The sequence below is a fragment of the Canis lupus genome, chromosome 29 (assembly GCF_011100685.1).
Source record: "Canis lupus familiaris isolate Mischka breed German Shepherd chromosome 29, alternate assembly UU_Cfam_GSD_1.0, whole genome shotgun sequence".
In the NCBI taxonomy this organism is placed as follows: Eukaryota; Metazoa; Chordata; class Mammalia; order Carnivora; family Canidae; genus Canis; species Canis lupus.
Genome location: NC_049250.1, coordinates 1,415,647 through 1,436,002, shown reverse-complemented (window position 1 = coordinate 1,436,002; position 20,356 = coordinate 1,415,647). Strand labels below are relative to the sequence as shown.

The 20,356-nt window shown below is 42.7% G+C and overlaps 1 protein-coding gene across 1 annotated transcript; it reads left to right on the top strand.

Moving 5' to 3' along the window:
* Positions 1 to 17,411: 17,411 nt before the first annotated feature.
* Positions 17,412 to 19,935, top strand: SNAI2 (snail family transcriptional repressor 2). The gene is given in 3 exon segments (NM_001097981.1): positions 17,412 to 17,490; positions 18,308 to 18,853; positions 19,754 to 19,935. Coding segments are annotated over 3 exon segments (807 nt in total).
* The last annotated feature ends 421 nt before the right edge of the window (positions 19,936 to 20,356 follow it).

The following is a 20,356-nucleotide window of genomic DNA, read 5'->3' as shown; positions in this document are numbered from 1 at the left end:
ATCGGGCTCCCGGCATGGAGCCTGCTTCTCCCTCCTCCTGTGTCTCTGCCTCTCTCTCTCTCTCTATGTCTATCATAAATAAATAAATCTTAAAAAAAAAAAAGATTTTATTTATTCATTCATGGGAGACACAGAAAGAGAGGCAGACACACAGGCAGAGGGAGAAGCAGGTTCCCTGCAGGGGGCCCATGGGGACCCTATTGTGGGTCTCTAGGATTTGGCTCTAGGCCAAAGGCAGGTGTTAAACCGCTAAGCCACCCAGGGATCCCAAGTATCTGGCAACTCTAAGTGATACTGACTGACTCCCTTTCCACAGCAAACTCTGAGTAAATAGCCACAGTTTGTTCTCATTTGGGTGATTATTATTACCACAAAAAATTGGTAAATATTTGGACAAATATAAATAAGAATTAACTTCATAACACATTAATAATTATGTCTAATTTTCAGGGTCAAAACAAATAAGAGGAGACCTAAATAAATAGAGAGATGTACCATGGTCACGGATTGGAGGTCTCAGTATAGTAAAGATGTCAATTTTCCCCAAATTAATTTATAGGTTTAATACAATTCCTTTTAAAATCCCAGCAAGTTTTTTTTTTTTTACACAAATCATCATGACAAAGGACATTTGAGAAAATTACAGACTTTATCCTAAACTTTTATTGTGTTCAAGACTGTATGTCATTAATCTTACGGGGACCATGGAGATTGTTTTTCTTATCTTTATGTTTGGAGTGCTCCCTTTTGTTTTTTGTTTGTTTTGTTTTGTTTTGTTTTTTTAATGAAGCAGAAGCTTCAGTGTGTACTCAGGGAAGATACAGCTGATGCTCTGAGGCTTTTTGCCTTGTCATTTTAACAGGGGTAAGCTGTTAAAGTATAGCTTCCCTGGTAGCCCAGGAGCAGGGCCCACCAACATTACATGTTGAAAATTTCCTTTATTTCCCACTTTGAATCAATAATTTTTCCTCAAAGTATTGAGGAACTTTATGTTGATATTGATATTGATGTATATGTTGATATTAAGTTGATATTGATCAACTTTATGTTTTTATGTGTCTTGGTACCCAGGTGACTGGCTTGTCTGCTTTGGGTCCATCAAGTCCCTCATTGCTAGGTATGAATATATATATATTTTTTACTTAGGGTTCCTTTTTTTAATAATAAATTTATTTTTTATTGGTGCTCAATTTGCCAACATACAGAATAACACCCAGTGCTCATCCCGTCAAGTGCCCCCCTCAGTGCCCGTCACCCATTCACCCCCACCCCCCGCCCTCCTCCCCTTCCACCACCCCTACTTCGTTTCCCAGAGTTAGGAGTCTTTATGTTCTGTCTCCCTTTCTGATATTTCCTACCCATTTCTTCTCCCTTCCCTTCTATTCCCTTTCACTATTATTTATATTTAGGGTTCCTTGAGAACTTATATAAATGGTGAGAAGCTTAAAAGTGATATATGTATGTTCTCTATTAAGTCCAATTGAAGAGTAAATATAGTACATGTGCTTGGATTAGATTGACTGGTTTTGTATTTGGTAAAGCATTTATAACAAACATACATGAACAATAAAAGAATTCCAATAAGTACAGATTGAAAGAACCCATGTAGTATTGGAATAGACTTACATAGACAGGAGAAAAATCTAAAGGATCTTTGAATACATGTCAATAAAAGGATGGGAAAGTTTATGATTATTCATAAGGAAAGATGGAACATGTGCCTGGGTAAACATATATATAACATATGCCCCATGTTTTCTTCTTGATGGAGTCTTAACACCAGAATGAAGCAAAAATCAGGCCCTGGTGGCAGGAAGTTTTCTTAAGACAGGAAAAAGACACTATGGGCATGTACTGAAAGCTGGTATAAGTGCATGCCCATAGTCCCTTCTCCTTGTCCTAAGATAAGCTCCTACAATCAGGGTCTTAAGCTCTCTGTCTCCAGTAAAGAATACAGGGCCTTACTTGTTTATAGGTTTGAACCATATTGGTTGAGTCAAGACTCCAAGCTGCTGAAGAGATAACTAGTGGGTTTGTTAGTGTGGTTTCTGAGGACGACTTGAATATAGGTGCAGCAAAGTGCTGTCAGCTACTATATACATTCTGCCTGGTTCAGTAAGCAACCAGGTAATTAGTAAGAGGCATTTCTTGGCTAGCCAGGCTAAGGACCTCCGGGGAGAGCAGGATCCAGGGCAGCCAGGAACTGGGATTAAGAGGAGGCTTTCCATGTACATCCTCTGAACCAGGATATGGACCTAGGGAACCAAGATTCAGTCTCAGAGCCCAACAAGGTTTTGATAGACACAAAAGAGCTTTTTAAGAAAATTTATATGGAAAGGCCCTAGACTAGCCCAAACAACCTTGAAGAATGAAGTGGAAAGAATCCCTCTACCTATTAAATTTTATTATAAAATCAAGACTGTGTTTAAGTTTTGACATAAAGTTATAAAACAAATAAAAAATCAAAATTTAAAATCCAACATCTAAAATTGGTGGGTAAAGGAGTAACGCCCTGACCTTTCAGTCACAGCGTTCATGATGAGGAACCAATAGATACTGCTTAACATGAATAAATCCATGAGTATTATTTGAACTCACGGAGAGAACTTCCAACAATTTACAAGAAATAATAAACACTGAAGCCTCAGAGCAATGGGACTGGAGAAGAGTAGTAAGATTGAGGACTTTTTATATTTAATCAATTTAGACTGCTTGAAAGATGGTTTATTTCTAAATATGAATATTTATAATAAAATGTCAACATACATGTTTACACACAAAATTTCCCCCATGATCTTCCCATTTATCATTGAATAAAGATGCTGCCTTCCACATGGCCAACGCTAGCCTGCTAGACTCAGCCTCTCCTCCTCAGCCTCATTTTGCAATACTTTACTCTGTCCCTTCTGGGCTAACAGAGGGGCCTCTTTAGGTTCCCACCCATTTATTATTCCTTGTACCTGGGATGTCTTCCCCCAACACTTTACAGTTAGCTAATATCTACTCAACCTTCTGAACTCTGCACAAATATCACTTCAACAGAGAAGTATCCTGATTTCCAAGAAGAACTGATTTCTTGATAAATGATTTTGTTGAATTACAATTCCCCTTATCTCTAGTTCATATTTTTAGGAGCAATAAGTCCTCCTTTCTTCTCTAAACCATAAGCTCCATGAGCCCAGGGCTCTGTCTGTTTTGCTCAAAATGGTTCCCCCAGTGTTTAGCACATGGTCTTGCACATCCTAGTATATAAATCAAGCTTTCTAAAGCCCAGTACATATGCTTGTACAGAATGTATAGATTCCAGGTAGCCATCCTTGAAGGTTAAGGGTAAAGGGGAAATTATATCTATCTCTTCCCTCTCACACTCCATTTACCTCAGTCAGATGCTTTTCAATATGTTTTAAGCCATTGCGTAGCAGACTCAATTCCAGCAATGCACTCAGAGTTATAACACCTTCATATTTTATAACTGTAGTCCCAAGAAATAAGACTAATGCCTGTATTATAGACTAACCATATAATTTGAGACTCTGGCAGGTGTCCTTGTTAATTTTGGAAGACTTAGGTTGACTGGCAGTGTATCTAAATCTGCAGATGAGTCATGTCTTAACAAGGATCTACTGTACTGTTAAATTTTGGCTGGAGAGTGACAGAAGGTCCCAATAGCTTACCTTGGCTCAGATCCACTGCCCTCTTATGCAGTATAATAAACAACACCAATATAAGAACTAACAGCAGCAAGAGTAGAGGTATGACCTTATTTAAAAGAAGTCTTAGAATTGCTTCTGCCTCAACATTTCTTAAGATGCTTCAAAGCAAAACTAAACAAAAAGATACTAAGGGTCACCTTAGAATTATAGCAACAAAGGTCAACAACAATGTTTCTGAAATATAGCTGCAGTTGTTAGGTTTTACTTTCTTTTAAAAATGTTTTTTTAACAAAAAATGATGTCATTTAAAGGTGTCAGATGATTACTAACAACAAGAGCTATCATTAATTCAACTCCTCTGCTAGAGGTCTTGTAGTAGGAGAAGCTCTAGAACAAAATAGATGAAAGCAAGGATTCTAGAGCCAGGCTAACTGCATTTGACTCTTGTCTGTAGGACCTATGGGTGATTATGTGGGCAATCCATGTGCAAAATGCGAATTTATCAGGTCTGAGTTAAAGAGGTTGTGAGAGAATTAAATAAAATAAAACCTGTTCAATTGCTTAGCACAGCACCTCGCACATGGTAAGCACCTAATAAAGGATAGTTCTTTTTATTACCTCTATATGCTGGATACTATAGTTAGCACTTTAGAATTCATCTCAAGTCCTCAGAACAACGCTGCAAGATAATCATCAACATTTCCATTTCACCAGTGAGTAAATGAAATTTAAATAATTAGCCTGAGGTCAGCCAGCAGGTAACACTAGTTACTATTCAAATCCAATCCTATTGAACTTTGAGGTCTACAGTCATTACAGAACTCTGAAACTGCATGATTTAATGGGCATTTAGACTATGTCATGTTATTATTTATGATATCCTTACCCAAACACAATTAATCCACCTGTATAAGGGCTTTAATTGTCCGATTTACAAATAATTGGAGGTCGATAAATGGCTGTTCTGCTAATATCATCTAAAAAAATAGTAGACTTAGAGTTAGAACAACTACCGATGTATGTGAATTCTAGGTCTCCATGGTATCAGTTGTAAAGTGACAAATTATACCTGTCTTAGAGAATTGCTGTGAGATTTAAGTAAGATTTATAAATATAATCAGTGCAAATCTTGGTTCAATGTAGGCACTCAATAAGTGTTTATTGAAAAATATGTTTTATATATTATATGTATATTATATATATGTATGTGCTTTTAAAAAAAGATTTATTTATTTTAGAGAAAGAAAGAGTGTGAGCAGAGGGAGGAGCAGAGAGAGAGGGAGAAAATCTCAAGCAGACTGCCTGCTGAGTGAGGAGCCCCATGCAACACAGTGCTGTATCTCGTGACCCTGAGATCATGACTTGAGCCAAGATCAAGAGTCAAAGTCAGATACTTAACCACCTGAGCCACCCAGGAGCTCCATAAATATGTATATGCTTCTAAGGATATACAACAAAAGGAGAAAAAAAAGAAATGAAAAGTAAAAAGGGGGGATCCCTGGGTGGCGCAGCGGTTTGGCGCCTGCCTTTGGCCCAGGGCGCGATCCTGGAGACCCGGGATCGAATCCCACGTCGGGCTCCCGGTGCATGGAGCCTGCTTCTCCCTCTGCCTATGTCTCTGCCTCTCTCTCTCTCACTGTGTGACTATCATAAATAAATAAATAAAATTAAAAAAAAAAAAAGAAAAGTAAAAAGGGAAGGAAGGAAGAGTTGAAAGTCTATGCAACTTGAAAACTACTTCTACATAAAACTGAGTGTACAATCCACCTTCATCCCTATTTGCACCTCTTCATTTTCAGATGGAAATGGTTTAGAGGGATCCCTGGGTGGCGCAGCAGTTTGGCGCCTGCCTTTGGCCCGGGGCGCAATCCTGGGGACCCGGGATCGAATCCCATGTAGGGCTCCCGGTGCATGGAGCCTGCTTCTCCCTCTGCCTGTGTCTCTGCCTCTCTCTCTCTGTGTGTGTGACTATCATAAATAAAAGAAAAAAAAAGAAAAAAAAAGAAAATGGTTCAGATAAACTATAAGCGGTGCCCATATGGCTGTGTGGATAACTGTATTATCTTTCAGAATGTCTAGTGATGAAAAATAGTAAAGGGGAAACAAGTGTATAGTTTTTAAACTCCATTAATCCCAGAGATGCAGGGCATGGAAGCATTATTGATGTGGTTTGGTGTGACAAGGGGAGGGTCTACTCTTCTGGGTGCTCACCAACCAGCAATAGCTCTCAGTTTTTTAATCTATATGTAACAGGATTTCCTGACCTGACGGACCTAGGTTATGTTCATCATGGCATTCAACCACCAGGGAATGTCTATTGGGTGGGTGTCTATCAGGTGTCTATCTCCATAAAAGACCAAGAAGCCTTCCAGAGAAAACTGAATCAAAGGTTGCAAATCTGAAGACAACTGGCTCAGTGTCAAAGAGAAAAGTTGGTGTCATAAATGTGCTGTGAAAGCACACTCACAAGTTGTGTCTTGCCACAATGTCAACTTTATTCAATCATAACGCAAAGGTGATCACATTTATAAGGCAGGTTCAGGATTCCAAACTCAATGACATTTCGCCGTGTGATCAAACTTGGTTTCTCACACAGCATACATAAGACAAACCACATAACAAACAAGATAACGGAAGGGGGGCAGGCACCTCAGATTTCACTGAAGGTGTAGCCCGTTAGTAGGTGATCAGCAGATCTGGAATGCATTGGTCAGTTTCCCAGAGTCCTTGGACTCCAGAAGGGAAGGAAATGTCTACCCACTTCCTGTGTCCCCCCTCCCCCTTCGGTCTTGTCTCCACTGGTTTAACCCAGAGCAATAAACCTTTGATTCCTCCTGAAAAAAAAAAAAAAAAAAAAAACAGATAACAAAAGGGTTTAGGAAGTTAATGAACCAAATGTGAAGTCAGTCTGTGGACACGCAGTTGAGATAAGACCTCGGTCTTGTCCAGGTCAGCTCTGGTCAATCTAGCAAAGCCTTTGGTGGCAGTTGCCTTTTTGAAGCGGTCAGATGTAGAAGGATCATGTCTGAGGAGTCTGACAGTTTGTTGCCCAAATCCTCCCTTTTGAAAGGGATTTAATCTGTCTTTGATCTGTGGATCTCCTCTGGCTCTGCTTCTTATCGGTTCTGGGGCGTCAGCTGACACTAGTCCTGGTGATATCTCCTAGCTGTAGTACCTTTAAATGCTTGTGTCATTGCTTGACACAGGCCCCTGCTTGACACAGGCTCCTGCTTGACATGAGACACTCCATTTTGCTCTCTACAGTTTGCATTGATCATATATTTGTCACTTCTGTACTCTGAATAAGCTTCCATGGCCTCACTTCTTGGTCCTAGGTTCCAGAAAGGGGGACTAAGATAAAGCATAAGTAAAAAGTAGGAAACTGTGTAAGAAAGAACTTAAGGCCATCCAGGTGCTGTGTTCAAAGATCTGTGTAGCTGAGAACAGAAGAAGTCTGGGATTATAAGAGTTTCTCTCCCTACTGAGGGCTGGAGCACTTTGGGGCACAGACACCTGAGTCTGAGGAAGATGTATCTGCATTTGAAAGGGAAGCCAGAGGGAACATTCTCCTCCAGAGACTTCATGGAAGTTTTGTGACAGCATTGATAACTGGCATCACATGTTCAGCAGCTCTGGTGACTACAAGAGGCCTGACTCAGGGCCAGGAAAGGAGACTGACATTAACATGGCTGCCAAGATGGGTGAGGGCCAAGGTACCCTGAGGATTCCAGGCAGGAGCTGGGTGAAACCTGAGAAGGGGGGTCTTTCTACAGAGTTGGTGGGACAAAGCAGGAGAAATACTCTTCAAGTATTTTTATTTACCTCCTCTTTCTTTTTTTTTTAATCCCTAGGCTGATACAGAATAAGAAATATTAAGTTGCCTATAAGAAATATGGTTTATAATAAATCATTTTAAATTTTCCTTTCCAAATCAAAAATTGAGCTGTCCTTCATATAAATGTACTAACAATCATGCTGATGCTTCATTTGAGAGGTTCATCTACCTGAATTGACTATAAGCTTATCTGGTGAAATATCTTGAAATTATACAATTTAAGTGCTCTTATGAGGAAATAATGATGATGATGAAGAGCATAACACTTCCTAAAATTTCCAGATTATTACCTTTTTTAGAAAAAAATTATTTTGGAATCCATTGACTCACTGCTGGTGGAAATAGCTAACGTTTCTAGTCCAAGTACAAAGAAAAATAAAAGCAACTCAATCTTATTTTCAAAAGAGAACTACCTAATACATAGGACCATTTACTATTCAGTAAATTTAATTTGCCTAGGACAGTCTACAGCTGTTCAGTTTGCATTCCATTTGAGAGTAAGATCTATAGATATTCTAGCTCAGTTATTTTTCCAGCCAGTGTCCTCAGAAAAGCTAATAACTGCAGAGCCAGGAAAGGTCTTCTTTTGTGTTCTGTGTTCTGGCAGCTGTCCTACAGGCCACACCCATTCTCGGCACACTGATACCTAATCCTGTTGTCATTACCCAGGCATTTCATGCTGAGTCGTCTTAGTTTTCAACATCACTGTCAAATCAGTGACTGTCCTGAGGCTCATGGGCGATTGTCCTCCAGTATAAAGTCTCTACGCTGACAGATAAAAGAGTCACTTTGATTTATGTGGTGGGAATGATATGGACAATTTGGCTCTGAGTCATCCCTATACAAAGGTGCTTTGCCCTAGCCTACATGTTTAAAGATAACTGGCTACCATGAATATCTTTCATTTTTCTTCCTTATCATAACTTGATAAATATTCACTATCATCCTTAGAAATGAGGGAAATGTTTGTTGTACGTTGCGGAGACAGGATTGTTGTATTGTGCCCAGTAGTGGCATTCCCACGGTCTCTCCAGGAGGGATTTGGCAGGGAACGGGCTCTAGTCAATTAGAGAACTTGCCCCACAGCTGCTTGGCAAATTCCCTGTTCCTTAATGGTCACAGATTTATTTGGTGGCTTTGTAGTGTGCCACAGACTAAAGAACTTAGAACCCATCTCTGAGAACACCATCATATTCCTAATATTTGGAGGTCAGAATTAAGGCCATCATGTTTAGACCAACTAAGCTGACCAACTAAGCTGTTCCAAAATCATAGCTTATAGCTAAGGGGAATTCACTCTTCAGTTAATCATAAAGAGATAACCCAAAACTGGGGGCGGGACATCATGTTGAACACTTCATCCTTTCATGGTAAGTTCTTCCTTACACAGAAGGATATTTCATTTGGGGTGATGTGGCTTAAACATCTTCCTTAGCACTTCAGTGCAAAATTATTGAAACCAAATCATCTTGAAACTTCTGTCATTTTCTTTCCCTCAGTAAGCTGATATTTCTCAAGGTGAAAGTGCAGTTGTCATTTTAAGAAATATCTGCAGTTTTCAACAATCTTCAATATAGCACAAGGTCATCTATTGATGTAGTTCTGCACCAAGTATGGAAGTATAAGAATGAGAACCAAAATTAAATATGGACTACTTCATAAATGGAGGAAAGCAGACAGGACAGGGTATTAATTTCACCAGAGTTTGGAAATAGAGATCTATTCCTTCTTTCTATGTGATTTCTTTAAAGGCCTTCAGGAGAGTTTGCAGAAGCTGATCAAATATATTTCAGAATAAAAGACAACCTGCTGCAGGCACACCTCTGCTAGCACTGCTGTCTGCTAGTGCCTTATACTAGAAGTCAGCATATTGCAGATCTAATCCCTTGTATTGCTTAGAAGGTTCACATCCTTGAGCAAGCCTCTCCTTGCCCTCCTTGGCCAAAAAATAAAGAGAAAGTATTGCACTCAATAGCTAAGGTTTCCAGCTCTACCAGTCTATGATTTTATTCTGTCTCAGTTTCCTCTTAAGACTCCAATCCCTTTACACTTCTCTAAAGGATATTTGCTAGTTCTGGATCATGTTTCACTCATCATCAATGTAATTCCAAAGATTCAAGAGAATTTGAAAGTTTAGGATTATTCTCATGCCCTTTCGTCCATAATCACTTTCAAATGATTCATGGTGTCTTCAGCCTTCTCTTTGAAATTGCAATAATGAATTCCGTCCCTCAATAGAGTTTGAGTTTGTGTGGCTTTGCAGGAGAGGGCAGGAAGACATCTCTGTTGGGGGATACGCAATGACAAAGGAACCCAGCAGCCCAGTTCTTAGAAAGGCTTCCACTTCTGCAATCAGCCTGTTAGTTCTAACTGCTGGCAAGAGTTACATTAACAATGACTTCAGTGTTAGATCTTTTTTTTTTTTTAAGATTTATTTATTTATTCATGAGAGACAGAGAGAGAGAGGCAGAGACACAGGCAGAGGGAGAGGCAGGCTCCATGCAGGAAGCCCGATGTGGTACTTGATCCTGGGACTCCAGGGTCATGCCCTAGGCTGAAGGCAGGCGCCAAATCGCTGAGCCACCCAGGGATCCCCAAGTGTTAGATCTTAATCCTCTTCTGCTGCTACCTACACTGGGTGGCTGCTTTACCTGTCAATTGGTCAATAGGGACCGATTGTCCTTTGGTGCCAGCAAAAGGTTTGTAATCAAGGACAGGGTATTAAGGTCCAAAGGGATAAGTGACCCTTATCTTTATTTCCCATTATCATACTGGTTTTAGGTAAGACTTTAATTTTTAAAGGCAAACCCAAAGAGCACTTCTAGAAAAGTTCACTGTGTGTGTGTAAGAGATTTGTTTCTTTTTAAACAGCCATAGTATGATTTAGCAAAATGTCTCCTTAAAAAAATCACAGTGTATGAAATGACATTTCTGTCTAGGCAAAAATCCAGATATTTCTATCTATTCACCAGTGGTGATTCCAAATACCCACAAGGGTCTGCCTGACCAGGCTCTTGATCTATTTTCTGGGGGCTTACAAATGCTATAACTAGTTTGACTGGTGGTGAGAACCATTTCTCTGGGGAAGTGAAAAGTAACAAAGTGCTTGCAGATGACTGGAAAGCTCTCATAAATCTGTGTTCTCTAACAGAGGTACACTTTTGGAAAAAGGCACACCAAGTTTGTGAACCAAGACCTAAATTAGGGAGATAATCATAAACATAGCATAATTTAGAGTGTGCTTCTCTAAATTGTCTTGGAAAGTTTTGCAGTCTGCTATTTCAAAGCATTTCTATTTTAATGTCCAGGTAGATATGTTGATGACTCGATCTGAGGCAAAGGAAGAGACAAGGCACTAAGAGAGGGAATTTCTGACTCGGAGTCCATGTGAGCAGTGATATTAGTGCACTCTTGCTAACTGGTCACTCACTCTCAACTGTCCTTATCTCAGTGTATAAGTTACACCTGTGTTTCCTTCCCAATGACTCAGGACCTGAACATCCCGGAAAGTCATTTGGGAGTCCCACAAAGCTATCCTTCATGGTCTTCAGGACAAGTGTTCAGTTTCCATGTAGAATATGTAGAGTGCCTCCCCCTATTACTCCAATCTCTCTCTGAAATGTGTTGCCATGTATTCCAGGCACCTTTTCCACAAGGAATAACTACCCCCTATAGACACTTCCATTACCTACGCTGAGAATCACAGTATCTGTCAGGCCCTGTTTCTCATAGGGCAGCACCTCCACTTCCAGTGGTAACCATACACATCTCAGCCACTACTAATACCTCTTGGCATGGGAGCCACTACAACTAATGCCCTAGTCCCCTGTACGTATCAACACTTCATAGTGTCCCACTGTCAGGTATGGCAAGTACTCTCACAAGTCAACCCGTGCACCTTTTTTTTTAATCGCCTCTGCCTCAGAGATTCCAAAGAAGTATTGTCTACCCTGTAAAGATTAACAGCATTTTAGTGTATCCATATTTCAGGTTCACTTTCCAGGCTCCACCCTAGCTGATCCATAGCATCAGCATCCTGGGGTGCTTAGTCAAAGATACACTGGAGTGACAGGTCCTTAAAAAATCAAGCTTGCCAAGCCTGGCTCCCTGTTTTCCCGGAGGAAGGGCCTCAATTCCTGCTTACAAACTAATGTGGACCAACCTATCCTAGAAAACATGCTCACTCACACACGAACCTATGGAGGCTCATGCTGGGAGCAAGGTAATCGTATGACACATGTACATTCACTCACACACACACACACACACACACACGGAGAGAGACCCTTCCAGATGGTAGAACGCCTCCATTATGTTTGTACATAGTGATTCTTTATCTATGGGTTTATTTCCCCCACATATTCCCATTAAAGACTGAGGTAACAAAGGTCATCACCTCCAGCTTTGAAAAACCACATGATGTTTATAGAATTAGAATGAATGATTAGGGCTGCTTCCTTCTTTGGGAGACCAAGAGACCATGGAAGCTACTCAAACACTGAGGATTCTAGTCCAAGTGTCTTCACAGAAGTCACACCCAACACCTGTAGGTAAACAGTATCAAGTCTGAAATCAAGCAACCATGATCTGGTGTTACTTAGGCAGAAAGGGAGACACAGCAGAGATGGTAGGGAATGAGATGGACATGGAAATAGAAGCTCCACACCATAGATTCTAAACTCCATGTGTAAGTATTCTCTGAGTGGGGAAGAAAGTAGGAAAGTAAATTTTCAATGAGGCCATGTTTTGCAGGTGGTCATGAATCTAATTCACTCCTATGGTGGGAAATTATAGTCATAACAAAGTAGTGATAAATAGGATTTGAAACAGAACCACTTCCACCTATTCCTTTCCAGCAGTGTGATTTGACCAAGGTATTTCATTTGCGTCTTCATTTCCTCATCTGCAAACAGGGATGATAATATCTACTTTGCAGGATTAGCCACTGTGGGGGATTAATTAAGACAATATGCATGGAATATGTGGCACAGCAGCCAGCTCACATTAAACACTCACAAATGGTAGCTAGTATCATTACCCACAAGTTCACAAACTGCCTAGTACTGGGTGCCTTTAGCCTACCTTACAAACCCCAGTGGTGTAGCAGAGCCCAGCAACAAGGTGCATAACCCTGCAGGCAGGCCCACAGAGCAGAAGTCCCTGGCTGCATTCCCTTCATTTTGAATGTTCCTGGAATGACTTGTTCTCCACCCTCAAAACTCTACTTTGTAGAGATCATATGAGAATAGAGGGAATAAGTCATTGGACGTGCTTACTAAGTTTTGAATATAATACTGTTATTCTTGCCTACCTCTTTCTTCGTAACTGCACAGATTGAAGAACACCATACCTTTCCTTTACTTATCTATCTTGAAAAGCCAATGTAATTTGTCCTGTGGTATTGTTTTTGTTTCTACAAACAACATAAGTCATTTTTAATTAAAAATTCAACATTTAAATGCCATTCACCTGAAACTGTGGCAATTACAACAGGAGATGAACTCAAGGCTCTCACTCTAGTCAAATCACCCATTTTCCACAAGGTGGCAGACCTTGTTAAGAAGTTATGGAAAAGACTACCAGAAAAAGAAAGCAATGTGTTTTCAAAAGTTGACCAATAGGTGTCTCTATGCCACCACACATGTCTGAGCTGTTGCATAAAATACAGATAACGTCTCAAGTGTTTCTTGCTCATCTAACAGATAAGATCATCAACACTTTCCACAAAGTACAAATAGAACATTGACGAGATTAATATCTTACAGCCACCGAAAGGGAAATGGGATTATAAAACCATAACTAGAAATAAGATTATGAACCCAAGTGATTTGACACAAAATAAATCTCATCAGAATGCTGGTCCCATGTTAAACAGGGTTTTCTGTTAGAAGTGATTTTAAATACTTACTGACTCTATATGATTGGCCTTACTGAGAAAATAGCATCAGAACTAATTCCAGACAGACACACAATGCTAATGTCTATTAACCTGGTGACTGTGGCCCTGGGAACACACAGGAAATAATGGAAATTCTTTAGCAGCAGAGAGACATCCTGATATCATTTTTGCTATTGTTTTTCACCCCAATTCACACACACACACACACACACACACACACGTGTGGGCACACACACATACACCTTCACATCTGGCTCTGTTGATATCACTAAGTAGATGAACTCATGTGTGTTGAGTGAGTGTGTGAGTTTCACCCACATCCCCAGAGAAAAAGGGTCTAACTCCTTGTTATGAAGCTCAGAATATAGAAGCAGAGTCATATGCTTACTCTGATTATTTTCCCTTTTATATTGAAAATATCTGTCCCTAAATCATTGTAAAAGGGACAAGGGAAGAGTGTTAAACATAATTTACAGATAGAGAAACCCAGGTACTAAAAGGAAATATTTCTCTTTTACAGGTTGATTTATCTTACCTGAGGCTGAATTACATTATGAATTAGGAATATAAATACAAATATATTAGGAAATAAATACAAATACAGATATCTACAAATCATGAGATGACATCATGTCTTTGTCATTCACACTTCAAAGTTACATATAGCACCTTGCTACTATGCAGTTTTAGAAAGTAGTAATGTATTGGGTTGTTCTCCATATACCACAGTAAAATTAATGATATTCCATAGCCGAATACCATTCAAGGGACTTAATCCTGCCCTGCCCACCCCAGGGCAATCCTGCTAAAACGAAAGTTAGAAAGAGAGGCCATTCGTTTTAGGAGACACGGCACAGCACACCATGGGATTTTTTTGCCTCTGTTAAGCCACAGTTTCTTCTGGTGCTAGAGTTAAACTGAGTAGTCAGTCCGCACTGTTTTCTACATACCTAAATACCTAAATGTACACAAATCTCTGTGCAAAGTAAATAAATCTGAGGTGCATTCCTAAACCTCATAAATCTAATTTGTTTCCCCATCTGGCAAGGCAAGAATGTATCTTTCCTGAAAAAAACTGTCTCCAGGAGAAATCCCATCAGTACAAGGGAGCCTGTGGAGAAGGGCCCCCTCATGAGGACCCAGAACTTTAATTTTCAAAGTTTTGAACCAATTATCTTTGTCACCTTCTTAGATAATAAAGGAAATGGGGGAATTGCCAGGTAAGTCACATCAAGTTACATCCTAATAAAATTCAAAAATTAGACTGCATGGGTTTCTAACATCCCATGCACCTCACAGAAGACCCATGAGGGACCATCTAGTACACTCCACCGTGTCTGCTATTTTTAAGCTCCCACCTTCCCCATGATAATGGAATTATGTTGAACATCAGGGGAGTCAAGCCACTGAGGCTGGAAACTGCCCACAGGCAGTAGTCTACATCCTTCCCCCATTTCTCTCCACCCCACATTCAGCTGTCAGGAGCCTAGGGTTGAGCCTTGTGTGCTGCGTGACCTGTCCTCGTTAGCTTCACCCTCGCTGGGCTGCATACACACTAACATCTCAGGATAAGCACCTTTCCTCACTATTCCAATGAGCCTAATTACGTCAACCCGAGACTAATTTCTTGTGTTAGCAAAACCCACCGGGATTAGTACTGTCCAGAAGAAACATTTGAAACCTTGTGTCATTGTCTCAGCAAAGATTTCTGTCCCTTGCAAGACAACTCTTTCAGCCAGTGACCAAAGCTAACTTCTCTGTATCATCCCCTCTGGCTTGCAGGACAGGCACCTTCCGTCTTGTCTTAGCGAGGTCCTAGCAGCTGGCCTTTGGGCAGGGACTTGACTTCCCTTCTTGGTTTTTACCACAGCGTCCTGGCGCCAAATGCCCTCTGCTGTGTCTGAGCAGAGCACCTGTGCAGTCTGACTCATGCTATCAGCGCGCAGGCTCTCCCTCTCCTGACAGCAGACCAGACCTCACACAGGTCTACGTGTGACTGGTTACCACGAAGACCTGTGTAATGACATGCCTCAGACACGATCCTGAACACTATCTGCTCATCCCAGTAGGTGCGGTAACATGTTCTGACTCTGATCTGTGTCATGTGCGAGGAGCCCCCCTGGACATGTGGTGGGAAACTCTGATCCGTTATGGATCTGTAATCCAAATTCAAGGTTTTTTTTATTCAAACATAATGAATTCCTGTTAAACTTTCTTTGTTTTTTTTTTTTACTGTTAAACTTTTTAAATGGATGTTTAAAATATACATTCAGCAGGTTATCTTGTGTCATAACTACCCAGAAATCAATACCAAAATGTTCTCTAACACTCTTCGCTACTGTCAGTAGACTCTGTATAGAGTGAAAGGAAGAAATAAAAGGAATTTATGTTTTCCTCAACTATATTATATTTCTAACAAAATGTGCCTTTTGCAGGAAGTGGAGCAGAGAAGGGCAAGGACTCCTGTTCCAATAAACCAGGTGCAAGTAGCAAGCTCAGAAAACGTGCCCTGAATTGTTCTCTAGTTTATAGTTTGCGAGGAAATCTAATGCATATTCATATTTTCCTGTCTGCTACAAATACTGTTCCTTTTAACGTAAAGATTCACCTAAATTTGTTTCCTTGGCATTTAAATTATGACTGTTGGAAGAAAAAAAAGCCAGAATCATTGAAATTGGCTCAGAAACTTGTGAGCTCCCCTTTGGTTCCACCCACGCACCCACAACATACACTTGTTTTCTCCTCCGAAGATTAAGAAGTTATGCAGCCTGACAATGCATTTTCCTCTTACAAGTCTTGACTTCACCACTATTATTTTCTTTTTGACTTTTTTTCTTCCAGCACCTGTTAGAAACAAGGGTAGGGTGCTTGTGGCAAATCTGTTCTTTCCTTAGTCTCTGAAGCAAAAGGTAGGGAGACAAGTGCGAAAGGCCAGAGATGCTTGAAAGCACGGTTGAAATTTTACTTTCAGAATTAGCCACCTCGGAGGATTTCTAGATTTTAGTATCACAAACAGACAGACAAAATCAAAGCGTTTTTGCTGGTTGCTGGACTAGCTCCTCAGAACTCTGACCCCGCCGTAGACGGGGTGGCATCCTTTGTTTAGAAATGCAATCCGGGAAGGAAGCGGGCAGATGCGGGGTGAGAGCCGATGACTTTATGCTGAAGAGAACAGTGTCACAGGGACACAGAGCAGATACGCGCTGCACATGAGGCGTCGCCTGTCAGGGCCCCTCATCGTGGAGGACGGCGCCTGCGTGTGCCTGTAGGAGTCGGGAGCTACGCGGCCAAGGCCCGTCGGTGCTCGGCAGCGCCCGTCTCCGGCGCGTCGCTTCCCCCGAGGGGCAGGCAGGGCTTTCGGGGCCGCCAGGGGCCTCTCTCCAGGCGCCACCGCTAGTGGGGGACGCGCCGACTCCAGCGGGAAGCGCCTGCCGTGGGCGCGGCGGGGCGCCCTCCTGCCGCAGGGGCCGGGGTCCGGGCGCCGCCACCCCCTCTCTCCGGGGCCCCTGCGCGAGCCGAGCCCCGCCGCGGCCGCTTGCAAACACGGGCTGTCGGGGTCCCGGGGCCGGGCGGGCCGCAGGTCCCCCCCCCCCCCCCCCCCCCCGGCATCCGGGCCTGCCCGGACCCCTCCGGCTCCCCGCGAGCAGGGAGCCTGGCGAGGCCGAGGCGGGACGACCTCCCCGCAAGCCTCTCGGGCGCCCGGCCCCGGCCCGCCCGAGCCCCGCGGAGCGCCCGTCCTGCGCCGCAGCGGCCCGGCCCCGCCACACACTCTTCCGCGGTTCGCGGCCGTCCCGGGGGCGGGGCTGAAACCTGAGCCTCCCCGCGGCGATTGGCGCCCGCCCGCAGAGGCGAGGAAAAGGGCCCTCCCGGCCCAGCCCCGCTCAGTCGGCGCAGGAGCCGGGCGACTGGAGGCGCCGTCCGCCCGCCGCACCCGAGCGCGGCCCCAGCCCGAGCCGCGCCGCGATGCTCTAGGGCCCGCCGCGCCCGCCCCGGACCGTTATCCGCGCCGCCGCCCGCCCGCAAGATGCCGCGCTCCTTCCTGGTCAAGAAGCATTTCAACGCCTCCAAGAAGCCCAACTACGGCGAACTGGACACGCACACAGGTAAAGCAGTGGATACGTGGACCTGAGGAAGGCGACGCCTCCGTCCGCCTAGCACCACCCGCCGGGCGTCTGCCCGTCCCTAGGCCCGTGGCGCGTTGCGCTTCCGATAGTGTCACAAAGGAAGCGAAGACAGAGCTCCTTTCCTCCCAAACAGTACCCCAAAGACAGTTAGGACTCTTTAGGTCGCTCGGGGTGAGTCTTAATTCAAGACTTTGGGGGCTCTTAACTGACAAGGAAAACTTCACTCAACTCTTGCAGCTTCGTTGCCGAAAGCCCGCACGTAGACGCATAGCGAGCGCGCGGAGCATGAGCCGCACAACACGTAAATGATGAATCGTTGCTTTTTTGCGTAAGAGCCTCCTTCCCTCCAGAGAGCAGCTTCGTGTGCGCGTATCTTTGTACTCACGATCCTAGAACACGCGCAGGGCTCATGCAGAAAACGGTAGACGACTTCTCGGTCTCTTTAAAAGAATATGCGGTGTTTCCCCCTCGGCGGAGACTGTGGGCGCTCACCTGGCGCACCTCCGCACCGCACAGCATTTACAGCTCCCGTCACACCTGCGTGCGGGAGGGACATTAGATGTACATTAAAGCCCAGTGACCATGTAGCAGCAAGGGTGGAAATGAAATGTCTTACCAATGCCTGTCTTCCTAAATGAGTCGATTTACTTCGTCATAGAGTCCTGGGTGTGTGTGTGTGTGTGTGTGTGTGTGCGTGTGTGTCTGTGCTGGCAAGTAGCTTCTTAGTGTGTTTTCAAAGTTATTTTTTTTTTGCCTTAATCTTTAATCTTCCTTCCTTTCCTTCTCTTTCCCCCAGTGATTATTTCCCCATATCTCTATGAGAGCTACCCCATGCCTGTCATACCACAACCAGAGATCCTCAGCTCGGGAGCGTACAGCCCCATTACCGTGTGGACTACGGCAGCTCCATTCCACTCCCCACTACCCAATGGCCTCTCTTCTCTTTCTGGATACCCCTCATCCTTGGGGCGAGTGAGTCCCCCTCCTCCATCTGACACCTCATCCAAGGACCACAGTGGCTCAGAAAGCCCCATTAGTGATGAAGAGGAAAGACTACAATCCAAGCTCTCAGACCCCCATGCCATTGAAGCTGAAAAGTTTCAGTGCAATTTATGCAATAAAACCTATTCAACTTTTTCTGGGCTGGCCAAACATAAGCAGTTGCACTGTGATGCCCAGTCTAGGAAATCTTTCAGCTGTAAATACTGTGACAAGGAATACGTGAGCCTGGGCGCCCTTAAAATGCACATTCGGACCCACACTTTACCTTGTGTCTGCAAGATCTGTGGCAAGGCGTTTTCCAGACCCTGGTTACTTCAAGGACACATTAGAACTCACACTGGTAAGAGAAAAACACAGACAGGAATATTACTGTCTGATAGAGTGAAGCCCTGGGCTGGCCGTTGAATTTGCATTAAGTAGTGACACAGTGTTTTTAATGATGGATGATCATGTATAGCTACTTCCTGATGACTCAAAAAGTTGTTAGAGCAGAATGCTCCATTTCTTGTTAACAAGCTCTGCTCCAGAGACTGCAAACAGCATTTAGACTTTGGAAAGTAGATTCAGAAGCTGATTCAGATCAGAACTGATCTCAAAGATCAGTTAGAAAATCAGGAAAGATGTACTTGAATGTGTGCTCTGTGAAACTGCTCCCAATATTCAGCAAACACAGATGTTGCTATCTTAATCAACCGGTTTGGTAGATAGGTGAGGGGTTTGCCTTTAGTTTTCAGCTGGTTACATTCTTGCTGTGCTGTCACCCCATAGCAAGTTGGATAGTTAGAATTGAATTTACTCCCCGTTGTTTTATTATGTTTTGGTTTTTGCTGCTGAATATTTTATTCCTAGTACAAAATCATCCTGCGGGGAGCCGAGGCATTTATCCAATCTTAGTCATAATAGAAAGAGGGAAAAGGGGAACTATTAGGAAATGTTGGGAGGAGCTCAATATTAGCTGCACCTGCTGAAGCAGAAAGCTTTAATAAGTGAAAGTCCTAGAACTACATGAAATATTTCTACATGACTGGCAGCAGTAACAATATTCTTGGTGTGATTTTTTAATACAATATTCAAATTTATCTTAAAGGATCAGGTCTGAAAATAAGTATCTGTTATGGGGAATTTTAATTAAGTTCTTTTTTGACAAAATGTGACTGTTACTCATAAACGTTATCTGACTTTACATTTCCTCTAAAAACACTGACTGTCTTTCTTTCTCAACCCCCACCCTCACCCCTAGGGGAGAAGCCTTTTTCTTGCCCTCACTGCAACAGAGCATTTGCAGACAGGTCAAATCTGAGGGCTCATCTGCAGACCCACTCGGATGTAAAGAAATACCAGTGCAAAAACTGCTCCAAAACCTTCTCCAGAATGTCTCTTCTGCACAAACATGAGGAATCTGGCTGCTGTGTAGCACACTGAGTTACGCAATCAATGTTTACTCAAACAGAATGCATTTCTTCACTCCGACTCCAAACGACAAATAAAAGTCCAAAGGCATTTTCTCTTATGCTTACTGACCAAATAATGTGTATAGACATACAGACACACACAAACACACACACACAGACACACACACACTAAAAGCTGCAAGAGCACAAAATCCATGTGTTCAAAGTTAATCCTTTCCATGTGAAGTTTAAAATTACTATATATTTACTGACAGCTAGATTGAGAGGATAAAAGACAAGAATCTTTCTCTTCAAAAGCTGAAGCAAAGAAGCACATTGCATCTTTTCTCACTAAGAAAGAATGCAAAGATTTACATTGCTGCCAAATCATTTCAACTGAAAAGAACAGTATTGCTTTGTAATAGAGTTTGTAATAGAATTTCCTATAGAAA